The sequence below is a fragment of the Sinohyriopsis cumingii genome, chromosome 16, assembly GCF_028554795.1.
Source record: "Sinohyriopsis cumingii isolate HCF-2022 chromosome 16, ASM2855479v2, whole genome shotgun sequence".
NCBI classification, from domain to species: Eukaryota; Metazoa; Mollusca; class Bivalvia; order Unionida; family Unionidae; genus Sinohyriopsis; species Sinohyriopsis cumingii.
In genome coordinates, this window is record NC_142976.1 from 97717832 (window position 1) to 97733044 (window position 15213).

At 39.4% G+C, this 15213-nt stretch overlaps 1 protein-coding gene across 2 annotated transcripts in view; it reads right to left on the reverse strand.

The window, feature by feature from the left end:
• Window positions 1-13857, reverse strand: part of LOC149781032 (kelch-like protein 40) — a 40325-nt gene extending 26468 nt beyond the window's left edge. Inside the window, exons 1-2 of one of the 2 annotated variants that reach the window (XM_089936454.1) lie at window positions 13795-13857; window positions 9873-10027 (exon numbers count right to left, since the gene is read on the reverse strand). In XM_089936454.1, coding sequence (XP_089792580.1) covers window positions 9873-10027 — 155 coding nt within the window. In that variant the 5' untranslated portion in view covers window positions 13795-13857. Of the gene's footprint in view, window positions 1-9872; window positions 10028-13272; window positions 13618-13794 lie in introns of those variants that run through there. The other variant, XM_089936453.1, reaches the window with a different exon arrangement.
• Window positions 13858-15213: the final 1356 nt, after the last annotated feature.

Genomic DNA, 15213 nt, shown 5'->3' on the forward strand with positions numbered 1-15213 from the left:
ACTTGGCAATGACATTTGAGTTCCTCTAACAGTGAGTCAAGTAGGTCCGTAATGAAACCTGCTACTTCCTCGGCTGAAATGTCAGACGCGAAGTCTCTAAATTTCACCGTGTAGGTGTAAGTTGTCGTTCTAAATTTTCTTGAGGTCGCTGTCTGAGTCATTTGGATGCTAAAATACTCCTGTAGGTCTACTGAATCCTTTCCCTTCTTGGACGCACTTTGCTGTGACGGTATGGTAGTGAAAGAGGTCAGTGATGTTTGTTCCTTCTCTTTTTTCATCTGCGTAGAGTGATTCATCTTTCTCGTTGCTTGTCCTCGCAATGAAGTGTCGTTCTTGGAAGTCGTCCCTTTTTATACTGGGTGATATCAGTATGTCCATAAGGTAAAGTTTTGTGGTCTGGAAGTTTCACTAGCTGCACGTAGTTTGTCATGGCGTTAGTACATAAATAACTAAGATGTGTTACTGCATTGGTGATGTGATAGTGAGGCAAAGAATCACACCTGAGTTTCTCGTTGGACTTGAGTCTTACGCTCTATACTTGCTGTTTGAAGGGATTCATTTTTTCTCAATTGGTCTTAGTAGTGACAATGAACTGTTGGTCTTGGACGTTGTCCTTTTTTATATGCTGACCAATATTGATGTGACCGTACGGCAAAGTAAAGTGGTTGGGAAGTCGCACTCGCTTCTGGTACACGATTTGATAGGCTTTTTCCAAGGGTCGACTGACGATGTGGTGAGTGGGTAAACGTACAATCTTGTTCGGCTGGTAGGTGGTCACTTTAAAGTTTGCATCCTCTCCAGACTGCAATGCTTCTTTCAATACGCCAAAGTTGACCACACGACTGGTACGATAATTCAGAGTCAATCCTTTCACTTTACACTCTGTGTGCACTTCTCCTTGTGGGTCCCGGTATTCGTAGCCGTAATTTTTAGGACCGTCACTGACGAAACTTAGAATCTTGTCGTCAGGATGTTCGTCTGTCCAGGCTCCTAAACGGTTTCCTTCGATGTTAGGGTGTTGCTGACCCGGTCGATCGATGTAGATGCAACTGTCCGTGTCAAAGTACAGGACGCGTTCCCCTAACAGTTCTAAAGCTTCGTACAATTTTAAGCGAGCATGAGCTGTCACGTAAGCCGCAATGATGACATTTCCAAAAGGGTCGTCTTGTACAAAGTCCAGATCTTCTTCGTAATTGACCAAGATCAAATTCTCTCGAACGACGTCCACGTGTTTCATGTATTTGGTTTTGTCGTGAATCATCTGGAAGTAGCGGGAAGGTTCTGTCAAATATTCCGTCTTGGGTAAACACGGTCGTTGTGCCATTTTACCCCACAAGCAATTTAACATCACTTTGGCAAACGATCGCCTACCTTCGTTTTTCTCGATGTGGTCTAAAGTGATGCCTTCTTGTTCCCGGTATTTCTCTTTGAATTTTATTTGGTCTTCGGGAGTGTGACACCAGGAAGGATAGCCGCTGGCTTCTTGCTTCAGTTTCAAAAAGGCATCCACGTAGTCTGCGAAAATGCCTTTCTGAGTAGGGTCACCCTTGTGGTATTGTTGTGTCTTGGGAAAGTGGCAAATTTCGTACACTTCTAACAGTTGGTATCCCATGTCCATAGCTTTGAACAATTCTACGTTGACCCAGGTTCCCGTCAAGGCACGTTCTTCCTGGGTGTGCTGACAAGGCTGATCTTGGTTGCACGTTTCGGCACAAGTACGGCACAATGGAAACATCAGTTTGCCTTGACAATGGTGAGGTAAGACGGGATGGTATAGGTTCGTGGGAGGCAAAACTTTGCACTTGATCAAGCCTTCGTATTGTCGAATGTTTTTCAGGTCGATGTGTTCCGTCAGCAATCGCGGGTGCCCTGTAGGAAAGCGACAATATTTGCACACGTAGGGATACAGCGAACACACATCCAAGTATCTGATTTCTTCTCCTTTCTCTTCGTCGGCTTGGTACAGCAAACAGGTGGCATTGGTCCTTCCTCCGTACAAACTATCCCTCGGGTTCAACGGGTCCATGAACTGGTAACTTTCCACGACACGTTTAAACTCGGGATCGATTTTCAAACGGTGATCGTATTCGTGTTCCCACATTTCCACCACTTGGTATCCTTGCTGTTCTAACTTCAAGCGTCGCTGACAAGTGTCCTGGTACAGGTCTTCCATGGTCCGTTGTAAAAACTGATTTTTAGTGTCACGGTCAGGGTAGCAGACGGGACATCCGTGAAATAAGCAACCGTTAAACTCATACACGATCTTGGGGTTTTCTAAGTCCCAGCCATCGACCGAATACGTTCCGATGGTCCTTTCGCCTCCTCCGTTGCGGGCATGCTGAATCCATTTGCCTTCCTTGTCGCACAAGTAATGTAACCAGCGTCGGGCTTTGACCGAGTATTGACGCTTGACATAGTTGGTCGTTTGAGGACTGATGACAGCCACGGTCTTTTGAGGCATGAATCGTTGGCGGTACACTAAGGAACACGCTTTGGCAATGGTGCAAGCTTCTTTCAAAGGATCGACCCCTCCGTGTTCCATGAACAGTTCTCGAAATTTTCCACAGCAACGTCGTAAAATGTCCACGTCGGAACGACAATACTTTAACATTTCTTCCTGAAAGTCGAAGGGGTCAGAGGCATGAGCCTGGTACCAAGCGTAGAAATCTTCTCGTTGTTCGGTACGCATGTTGTCGGGGTCGTAATAGTGAGCCTCCGGCAAATGGGGTAGAACGGCATGTTGATTGGCTTCCGTATTGAAAAAGTGTGGAAAGTACCCTTTAGCCATTTCTGTCATTCCAAACGTTTTAGGCATTCGACTCAAAGGCATGGCAAAGTAACTCATCGAATCTTTAAACTGCACTTGTCCCACTTGCATGAAAATGCTTTTGGCTCCGTTCAAAGTGACTTTAGGACGTTCGGTGCCATGTTCCGTATAGTACCTCAAAAGAAACTGTCCATCGTATCCGGAGAAGTTGTGAGCCATCACTGTGGCATGGCGATGACAATCTCGGTAACGTTCGATGTCCTCTTTGCTCCATGTCTTGTCGATGGGGTCTAAGACCCATTTGGCAAAATCGTCTAGCGTCTTTGGTCCTCGAAAGATTTTTTCACGCCCTCCAGGAATTTTGCTGCAGTGAGGGCAATAACTGAAGATAGGTTCTTGAATACACTTCTCGATGAGCCACGCAGAAATTAGGAATGTGAATGCCAGTCTCTTGCATGCATTCGAAATCGAAAAAGATGAAATTGCCTTTCTTCTTGTGACCGTCCTCTTTCTCTGGTGGGGGTTGGTATTTTTGCACGTAACATTGGTGTTCCAAGTCCACGATGTGATGACAAATGTGACATTTTTTCTTTCCTGAACATACGTGTGCCTTGACACTATTGGTACGTATGCCTTGTCCACACGCGGGGCACAATCTCAGCAGTTGACAAGCGCATTTCTTCTGTGAACCATACGTCTTCAAATGTTGTTGGTAACAGGTAGGGCTGACAAACGTGCGCAGACAAGTTGAACAAGGCACTGGTTCTTCGCTCAGACAGGGTGGAGAGGCCAAACATCCTGAGCATTTCCATCCACAATGTTTGTGTTGCTCTCGATTATTATAACCATAGTCACATTTCTCACAATAATAAACATATCCCAGGAATCCAGTGATACTGGTAATGGTATCGAAATGTTCATCGTGATGATAAAGGTGAATGTATTTTCCGTCCTTAAAATGTTGGCCTCGAAACAACAGAGGCCCGCGCATTTCTTGAGGGTGCACTTTCAAGGTGTAGCGTGGAGCTAGGGCATCTTGCAATTTTTGCATCTCAGGAATGCCACAGGGTGTGTCTTTGGACAGTCCGGCTTGTTGTAACAGGAGTTCTGCTTCATTTCGTTGTTTGGCTCGGTCGGATTGTTGAATAGTTTTCCAGGTTCTTTTCCATTCTACCGTGTCGTTCTTGTTGGCATAGGTTCGTCCCACCACGATGGCACGGGCTAAACACATCTGGTCATGAGGGTTGTTAATTCGGACGAAACTTGTTTTGGTGTTGCGAAGGTCGTCCACCAATAAGACCTTTTTGCGTCCTGTCCCTTGAGGAAGAGAGACGTGAGCCATTTTCAGTGTGGCTTTACCTCGGTGATGTCAAACTTGTCATTGGATTGTTGCACCTGTTGTATCTTGTCCATGACTTTGGAAGGGGTCAGTTCTGCGGGTCTGCTAAACTCGATCCAAACAGGGGATTTCAAGCTGTCGTGTTGTATGGATAGTGTCAAGCGATCGTCTTCTTTGGGTTGACATTGTCGCTTGAGTGTGGTGAGCAAAGAATCCCACATCTCGGTGATGAACCCTTCTGCTTTCTCCAACGGTACGTCGGACTTGAAATCTTTAAACTTCACCGTGTAGGTGTAAGCCGTGGTTCTAAATTTTCTAGAGGAGCGCTTTTCCGTCTCTCGAATGTGATAGTACTTTTCAGGGTTGACTGGTGAACTTTGGTTTGGAGTAGACTCTCTCTGTCTGGTCGCAGACGTGGAAGGTGTTGGTTCAGGTTCGCTCATGTCTTCTATTTGAGCGAACACTTCTTTTCGTGTGTGAGGCGATACGTCACTTCGCTGCCTCTTACGTTCTTCTTCTCTCTCACTGAAATCGTGCGATCGTTTCATCTCGATTGCTGATTCAGAAATGATTTAACCAAGTTCATTCTTTCCATATATACCCTCTCTACCTCTCGTTGTGACAATGACTTGGTATATTTCACAAGGCAAGTGAAAGCCAAGCATATAGGAACCCAACGACAGCGTTGCGTCTTAAACACCTCATGCATCTTGACGACCCTTCGATTCAAACCCTACCACGAAAGAAAATAGTTGCAAGAAAAATAAAACAGACAGTTGGTGTCTTTAAGAGAGCTAGAGACGGCACTGTGTCGCTGGGACACGTACGTACGTACTCCAGAAAACTACTCTACTCGACAACGTGAGTGTGCTTGTCAAAATGTTTGAATAAGATTAAAAATGTTTGTCAGTTTCAAACGCGAACCAGTACTGTGGCCGTTTAATATTTGATGTGGCAAGAAGAAATGGTACAATACGCAACAAAGGGTTTGTACGTTTACACTCCAATCTGTCTGTACTGCAATGGTAACAGCGCTCTTGCGTTGGCATTATTTTGCCACACTACCTTTTAAATAAAACAATGCATCACTCGTCATAAACGATTTCATTGGCTATACTTATTTTCTTACCGCTTTCGCTTCGAATTGACTTCAGTACCTTTTCGCACAGCGACAAGATCGGACGTGTTTTTTTATTCTGCGTCTGGTCGCTACACTACTTGCCCTGAATTTACAACCAAACAATGTGTTACACATTGTAATTGACTTCATTGGCTAACCGATATTTTACACTTCTGTCTCTGTTGATGTGAGTGTGCTTGTCAAAATGTTTGAGTAAGATTAAAAATGTTTGTTAGTTTCAAAACGCGAACCAGTACTGTGGCCGTTTAATATTTGATGTGGCAAGAAGAAATGGTACAGTACGCAACAAAGGGTTTGTATGTTTACACTCCAATCTGTCTGTACTGCAATGGTAACAGCGCTCTTGCGTTGGCATTATTTTGCCACACTACCTTAAAAAAAACCCCAGTGCATCACTCATCATAAACGATTTTATTGGCTAAACTTATTTTCTTACCGCTTTCGCTTCGAATTGACTTCAGTACCTTTTTGCACAGCGACAAGATCGGACGTGTTTTTTTTTATTCTGCGGCTGGTCGCTACACTACTGTCAACAAGCCCTGAATTTACAACCAAACAATGTGTTACACATTGTAAGTGACTTCATTGGGCCAACCGATATTTTACAATTCTGTCTCTATTGATGTGAGTGTGCTTGTCAAAATGTTTGAGTAAGATTAAAAATGTTTGTCAGTTTCAAAACGCGAACCAGTACTGTGGCCGTTTAATATTTGACGTGGCAAGAAGAAATGGTACAATACGCAACAAAGGGTTTGTACGTTTACACTCCAATCTGTCTGCACTGCAATGGTAATAGCACACTTGCGTTGGTATTATTTTGCCACACTACCTTTAATAAAACCCCAATGCATCACTCATCATAAACGATTTCATTGGCTATACTTATTTTCTTACCGCTTTCGCTTCGAATTGACTTCAGTACCTTTTCGCACAGCGACAAGATCGGACGTGTTTTTTTATTCTGCGGCTGGTCGCTACTCTACTTGCCCTGAATTTACAATCAAACAATGTGTTACACATTGTAAGTGACTTCATTGGTCAGTCGATATTTTCCACCGCCTTAGCTTCAAATTGGTTTCACTTGTTATTCGCACCGCGAGATGATCAGACGCGTTTTTCTGTACCTGACCATTAGTCACTTCACAAACAATAAAACTAAAACACAAATGATCACGCCATGAGCGGCTCATGGAAATTATGTTAGTCATGTTACGAAATATAGCACGACTTGTTTGGATGTACTTTTCTGTGGTCACTCTTTAATTACATGCGTCTTCAGTTCACTCTTGTGATATTTTTTGTAAAGGGTGTATTTTTTCTATGGATGTGATTGTGTTATGTTCCATATGTTCTTTTATGTTTTCAGTGATTTTACTTTATATCTATATTTTAATTTAGATGTATAGACTATGTAGTCTGAAATAAAGAATTCTTATCTTATCTTATGTAAATGGAATGAGTGTTTCTTTGAAACTTTCATAAGGAAAATGTGCCATAAAAACAAACGTACGTGTCGTCATATTTTTAAAGTAGGAATACATGATCTCTCTCTCTCTCTCTCTCTCTCTCATTGTAGTTTTGATTTATACCCTAATGGAATATGTTCCCGTTTGAAGATACCTCTCCAAAATTGTGATCAGTAGTCACCATAATTACGTGAACTGTTCGTCATGTCATTTTTTTCAAAAGTTTACACTCGAAAAAATTGTAGAACGATTTTTTTTCTTCCATCAGTAAATCTTTGTATGAAATAAAAGCTTGAGTTTGCACTATTCTGGTATCTTAACTTTATCCGGTTTTGGAACTGCAATATGTCACGCAATTTTTTTCTTTTAACGTTAGATTTACAGTTTTTCAGAAAAAAGACAATCACACGGCTTTTTTAAGAATGAAACAAATGACATTGCACTGTATAACCCTGCCTATGGTTAACTCTGAATTCTAAAGTCAAAACATGGGTTCAGGAAAAAATGTAACAATGTTCGTCCTATATTCTCTCAGTTTACACAGAGGATAGGAGTGCACACAGAGTGTAGAGTGAAAGGATTGACTCTGAATTATCGTACCAGTCGTGTGGTCAACTTTGGCGTATTGAAAGAAGCATTGCAGTCTGGAGAGGATGCAAACTTTAAAGTGACCACCTACCAGCCGAACAAGATTGTACGTTTACCCACTCACCACATCGTCAGTCGACCCTTGGAAAAAGTCTATCAAATCGTGTACCAGAAGCGAGTGCGACTTCCCAACCACTTTACTTTGCCGTACGGTCACATCAATATTGGTCAGCATATAAAAAAGGACAACGTCCAAGACCAACAGTTCATTGTCACTACTAAGACCAATTGAGAAAAAATGAATCCCTTCAAACAGCAAGTATAGAGCGTAAGACTCAAGTCCAACGAGAAACTCAGGTGTGATTCTTTGCCTCACTATCACATCACCAATGCAGTAACACATCTTAGTTATTTATGTACTAACGCCATGACAAACTACGTGCAGCTAGTGAAACTTCCAGACCACAAAACTTTACCTTATGGACATACTGATATCACCCAGTATAAAAAGGGACGACTTCCAAGAACGACACTTCATTGCGAGGACAAGCAACGAGAAAGATGAATCACTCTACGCAGATGAAAAAAGAGAAGGAACAAACATCACTGACCTCTTTCACTACCATACCGTCACAGCAAAGTGCGTCCAAGAAGGGAAAGGATTCAGTAGACCTACAGGAGTATTTTAGCATCCAAATGACTCAGACAGCGACCTCAAGAAAATTTAGAACGACAACTTACACCTACACGGTGAAATTTAGAGACTTCGCGTCTGACATTTCAGCCGAGGAAGTAGCAGGTTTCATTACGGACCTACTTGACTCACTGTTAGAGGAACTCAAATGTCATTGCCAAGTCAAAGATCGAGGTCGTTTGAGCCTATCTATGTATCGCGACAGTTTGAACTCACCTGTATGTCTCGGATTTAGCACACCTGCAGAAATAACTTCGTCCAAACTTTTTAGGGCTATTGAAGACGTGCAGTCGATGAGAGGAAAATTTGACATCAACGAAGGAAAAGTAACCATTCATATGGTATACATTGTACCTCGATGGGAAGAAGACGATGACTGCACTTGATCTGCTTACTGATAAGTGTACCTAGCACGATGGATATAACAGCCGATTTATGAATGAAACGGATTAAGTGATGGGAAATATCTACGCTGGGACACAAGTGCTAGTTGACCAGATTTTTAACAACGTGTGAGACGAATAGAGAGAGAGAAACATGAACTTTGTCCTATTTGATTGCATGTTACTTGTTTTGTGTTAGCTTTTTCTTATAACTGAACATTGAATGTAAACAGGTTTACTAGAGCCAAGAACTAAATAACTAGTAAATAGGTTTGTTTGATGTAGAAATGTTTATGTATTAAATGGATAGTGCTTAGACCAAAGCACAGGCCAGAGAGCCCATGTATATACTTGAATAAATGTTTTGAACCCATACAATAGACTTTTCTTTTTTGAGCCATTATTCTCTCTGTGAGGTTTGTTTTAGAACATTTCTGTCGTCTTTTCTGTGTGTTTAAATGTGTATTTGTATGTTTGTCCCTATCTACCCTTTGTCCTTACAAATACATTAAAATCCCTATAAAATGTTTTGACTCTATAAACCTCATGACGTCACCCAAAGTTCAATTCCCGTTGACATCCAGGTGACATTCCCATGTTCAATTTCCATTTACGACAAAGTGCAAACCCCATATTTTAACGTTAAAGTCCCATTGACGTTAAAGTACTGGTCCTGTTCAATTTCCATGTTCAATTCCCCTTGACGCTCTACAGTTCCATCCATGTTAAAATTTCCCATGTTAAATTCCCCTTGACGCCAGAGTGAATCGACTGTTTTTGCATGGTAAGTCCACTTGACACTAGGGTGACCCCATATACTACTTCCGTACTACTCGCCTATAATAATCGTAGTCCAAGTAGTCTGTAATACTCATAATCGTATCCTGTCATGGTAATGGCAGAGATTTTGTACCGATTGCGAGTGCTAAACGTGACTTGAACTACACTGATAAACTGTATTTTGCAAAATCATGCCATCCCTTTGTGAAGTATGTCTTCGTATTCACCTTGAATGAACAAGGCGAGGAGTTCCAACATGATGTTATACGAGTATAAGTGCTCATTTGGGTTCATTGGGCTTATTGATACAAATTAAATATTACTGTGGTACATGATTGTGCATTCCTATTTGGGGGTTTTCTGGGGTGGGGTGGGCTATTTATAGCGTACTTCACTATCCAAAATACTATTAAGTATGCTCCTTGTGCACGTGACCCGAACTTATGTGTTTTGCAAACGTAACCACACATACGAACCGAACTTATGTGTTTTGCAAACGTAACCACACATACAACCCAAACTTATGTGTTTTGCAAACGTAACCACACATACGACCCGAAATTATGTGTTTTGCAAACGTAACCACACATACGACCCATACTTACGTGTTTTGCAAACGTAACCACACATATCTTTATCTGCTGTGCTCTATTTTTCGAACATCCAACTCATTCATGTGTTCATGTTCAAAAGATCAAAGTTAGGTTAATTTACCTAAAGTACGGACTGCTTGCGGCCAAAACTACTCTGTGGCACGGGATCTTGGAGTCTCCTGAGACAAGTACGACGTCGGTTAGAGTTCCGTCCCTGTAAAGTGATACGAGTCCTTCCAGCAGAGTTATCGTATGGGGGTTACTTTTATTTGACATCTGCAGTGATAAGATGGTTAGAATAATATTGCATTCTTGAATGTCTGAAATAGTCTCTTAAAAATATAAATTATGAAATAGTGTAATATACTATAAAATACTTACGTTCCCCACGAGAATTTGGACCAACATATATAAAGAGGGCGAGAAAGGGAATGACCAAAAATTATCTACTTATCTATTCTATAATGCTGATCTATTACTTACGTATCAAATTATCGACCGTGCCGAATCTTCCTTTCCTCCGATACATGAACACGTCACTAGTTTCTAGTGAACGTTTTTGGGGTGTTTTTCGGTCCAACATTTTCACCACGTATTCAGCAACTTCGGTTTAAGTTTGACTAAAATTATTTCCCAGATGTACAGTATCATTAACCTCTGTCTGAACACGTGTTTCTATTATATCAATAACTTCTGTTTAATTTGTCCAACTATGTATGACATCAATAACTTCTGTTTAACTTGTCCATCTTTGTATCACATTCATAACTTCTGTTTAACTTTTCCATTTAACTATCACATCAATAATTTCTGTTTAACTTGTCCATCTATCTATCACATCAATAACTTCTGTTTAAGTTGTCCAACTAGGTATCACATCAATGACTTCTGTTTAACCTGTCCATCTTTGTATCACATTAATAACTTCTGTTTAACTTGCCCATTTATCTATCACATCAATAATTTCTGTTTAACTTGTCCATCAATGTATCACATCAATAACTTCTGTTTAACTTGTCCATTTATCTATCACATCAGTAACTTCTGTTTAACTTGTCCATCACTGTATCACATCAATAACTTCTGTTTAACTTGTCCATCACTGTATCACATCAATAACTTCTGTTTAACTTGTCTATTTATCTATCACATCAATGACTTCTGTTTTGAACATGTGTATCTATCGCATCATGTAAAAGATTTTTCAAATTATTTTGTTTCCTTGCATTTTCTGCAATTTATTCTTGCTTAGAAGCACAATAAAAGCTATACATTAGGAAACACCATTTTATTTCCATAATTTCAATAGTACAAATTTATCTTTGGAAAAAAGGCAACTCCAAAAGCGAATAACTCAGATTTTGGGATAAAACAGTAGCACTTCATTACACGTGCAGAGTACGATCGGGAAACGCGAACAAAGTCTGATCAATTAATCAACATAATCTGAACAGTTTGAAGAAAAACTAAACATAACTAATGCAAATGGAGCAAACAAAGTTGTACATGGGAGCGATTAACTGACAGGTTAGCAAAATTGGATATAAAACAAATCAAGATATAGGAAATCCTTGTTAATTCTGGTGCTGGTAATATTTGCAAATCATTGTCAGGCGTTTTAATATAAAAGAAAGTCCCTTCCAAATGAAAGATTTGACAGTTTGTTGAAAGACGATTAACTGACATCAGCTGAAGAATATATTTCCCTGCACTTTTACCATTCAAACTGGGGTTACCTCTATCAATATTGAGTAAATGTTAGAAATTGAGACTACCTCTATCGGCATTGAGTAAATGTTTGATTACTTTCAAATTGGGATTGCCTCTATCAATATTGAAAACATGTTAGAAATTGAGACTACCTCTATCGGCGTTTGATTGCTTTAAAATTGGGATTACCTCTATCGGCATTAAGTAAATGTTTGATTACTTTCAAATTTTGGTTACCTCTATCAGGATTGAGTAAATGTTTGATTACTTTCAAACTGGGATTACCTCTATCGGCATTGAGTAAATGTTTGATTACTTTCAAATTGGGATTACCTCTATCGGCATTGAGTAAATGTTTGATTACTTTCAAATTGGGATTACCTCTATCAGCGTTGAGTAAATGTTTGATTGCTTTCAAATTGGAATTACCTCTATCATTATTTTGGTATCTTCATCTTTCGTGTTGACATCTTTCGTGCATTTTTTTTTAGTTGTTTGTATTTTGGTGTCTTTTCTTGTCATATGATATTTTTCAAGGTTTACAAAAGCTGATATATCTGTAAAACTCGTTGTTTTTTTTCTACTTGTCCTAACACAAGATATATGATGAAATTCGTCGTTTTATTTATCCAATTAAATTTAAATTATTTTCTACTACTTGAAGTAACACTGAAAGATTCCTTGTCCCTACCATTTTTTAACATCTTGAAATCATATTCAGTTTATTTTGCAAATTTCATTTCAAAGAAACTTAAGCAGAAAATGTAAAATTGAAAATTGGAAACGAAAATCAACAGAGGTTAACATGGCTGATAATTCGGTAAAGCCAAAAGCCAAATCTTTTAAAATGACTCTAAAACACTACAAGATGCTGAATGACAGAAAAAAATGAGGTAAAGTTGTATTATTGATTTATTTTGGTTGTCTAGTCTAAAAGTAAACTCAGTTTCACTTCACAAAGTTTCCACCATTCAATTATAAAGGATGTTAAAAATAACGAATGCTATCCTGAGATGTGGGCTGTTTTTGTTGTTCTGTTTGTTGTTGACATATTGTTGTTGTTCTTGTTGCGTGTGTGTGTTTTCCTTTCGAAACAACAAGAAACTTAACATACAGCAATAAGATTAAAAGAATGTTTGAAAATTACAACGGGTAAACCTGGATGTTGTCCAATCCAGCTGCATAAGCACAAATTGTTACAGGCAATGTTAATAGGCGCAACAAACACAAAAATGAATTATAAACATAATGAATAACCGAAATAAAGGCAAAGATGAACAAATAATAGGATTTCCTATTATGTGTCTAACACATGGTTTTGACAGAAATATCTGTGTGACGTTATTAAGTCGCCTAGGCAGTATGAGTAACGTGTCATGCCCAAGGACGCACCACAAAGTCCCTCCCCCCCCCCCCGCAATTTGTCGAATCCTAACCATTTCGGTAACGAGTTCATTGAACCATCGTGGCTCCTAACGGCATTTAATTTGCGGTATTTCGGAACGTACCGCGATAGCGCGATACGTAACACATAACTAAAAGACGATGTGTGTTGGAGGGGGTCCGAAATTCTATTTCGCCACAGGAGGACATACGTGACTTGTCATTCGTGCCATTAAAGGCTCATACATATAATTATACTTGTAATATTCAATATTACTATAAAACATTTGTGTAAAAACGTATAATTTTTGTAACAATTTTGCCATGAATACTGAAAATAAGCTTTTATATATCCTGGTTGGAAAGTAAGCCATCCCTCCCACACCAAAAAATAAATATTAATTGTCGGTGTCTTAATCGCCACTTACCAGAGTAGACGAACGCATTGGGCCTATTCGACATCCCCTAACTCGAAGAGGTCAGCCAATATGTGACGTTTTGGAGCAGCAATTGGCTATTATAACAGGTCTTGAAATCACGTCGGAAGTAGTTGTAGGAATGTACATTAATACACAGCACACCATTTATGTTTAAACAACAAACGCTGACACTGTTACACTTGACTTTGTCTGCTTTAGACGCCATAATGTTCCATGTGAACAAAAGCAGTTCAGAATACAGAGTGCTCTAAATTTGTCTATCGGAAACAAGGTGCCTAATTTTGAACAATTGATAGAAATCGTTAGTAATTCACCAATTGCATATTTTAAGTAGACGATTTTATCAGAGCGACTAGCTGCTTTACTGTCATAAGTAAGCAACCCAGCTCGTGTAAAGCCGGTGTTTATGTTCATTCTGATGTGTGTGCATGCGTGCATGTGTGTGTATTAGAATGCGTGCATGTGTGTGTGTGTGTGAGAGAGAGAGAGAGAGAGAGAGAGAAGTCTTACTCCTTAACTATTCCAGTGCAAAACATGGATTCCGAAGATGATTATTGTAGTGTCTTACAGTTGTTTTATCCATATGGGGGTCATTTAGGGTATGTGGAGGAAAAAAAGCAGGCTGATAATTTGACTATTGGAAAAGGAAAATACGATATTGACATGTATGTCTTACAAACTGTTTTTCATTATTAAAAAAAAGATTCAATTTGCTTCAGTTCTACAAAAAAAAACGGAATAATCTCATTTACGTTTTCTATGTTTTAATTCTTGTTTATGGATATTAGATCCCTACTTGCACCCCCACAGTGTGAGACTGGCATCAATAAACACTGGTACATCAGTAACATTACGTTCGTTAGACTGACATGTACACATAGACACAAATAGACATGTGTAGTAAACAGTGCAATTAGCTGGGTATATACATCGAACTCACATGAGCCAAGACACACCCCCCCATATGTATGCAGACTAACATGAACTTCGTAATATTTTTGCTTCTGTTTTGTATGTACACATACTATAAACAAACACTTTATATATTTGTTTCTCTCTTGTATGTATATCATATTTTTGTTTCTGTTATGGATGTATATATACTATAAATAAAAACTTCATATATTTGTTTGTTATGGATGTATATATATAATAGAAACAAAAACTTCATATATTTGTTATCTTGAAAGTATTTAAAGATAGGATAAAAATATTTTTTGTAAAAACAATATTTTCGTCTTGTTTCAGTAAAGGCCAAACGTTCCTGTTACATTTTTGTTTACAGGATGAAAAAGTTTAAAAGAAAAGCATGACATGTTGAAACTGATTTTAGTTTTGATTATATGTGTACACTTTGGTTTGGCAATGTTAAATGACGAGCTTTGAATCACTTGGTTGGTTTGTTGAATTAACGTCGATTTCGCCCGTTAAGGCATATTTGACGGTTTATTTAGCACAGCTGGATGTTTAATTACTCCTGGGGAAAGGAATTAGTGCCTCATCCCCAGGCATTTATGTATTCAAGGAACACTGATTAATTTGGTTATCAGATCGTGGGACTAATTAGTCCCTAAAGACCTGAATGTACGGCCGTCATGAGTGGGAATGAACCCAACACGCACTCATGATTAAAAAAGGATTGGAATTCAGTTGCGATTGAACGCACCAGGTGTCAACCCAAGCAATATATAACGTCCGCTACGATTAGTCGGTAGCGATAACGTCACATTAGGACACCTGGTTTTTTAACGGGTGGAAATGGTTCCACATTCCTTCAAGGTACGATGTCCGAGAGAGGTTGGGAAGCAAAGGACTCGGAAAGCCAGCCATGGATGTTGTGTACTCACAGAAACTCCAGCCTGTACTTATTTCAAATCAAGTCCAGTCTTTTTTAATGGACAGAAAAATACCAATAATGCCACCTGTGCA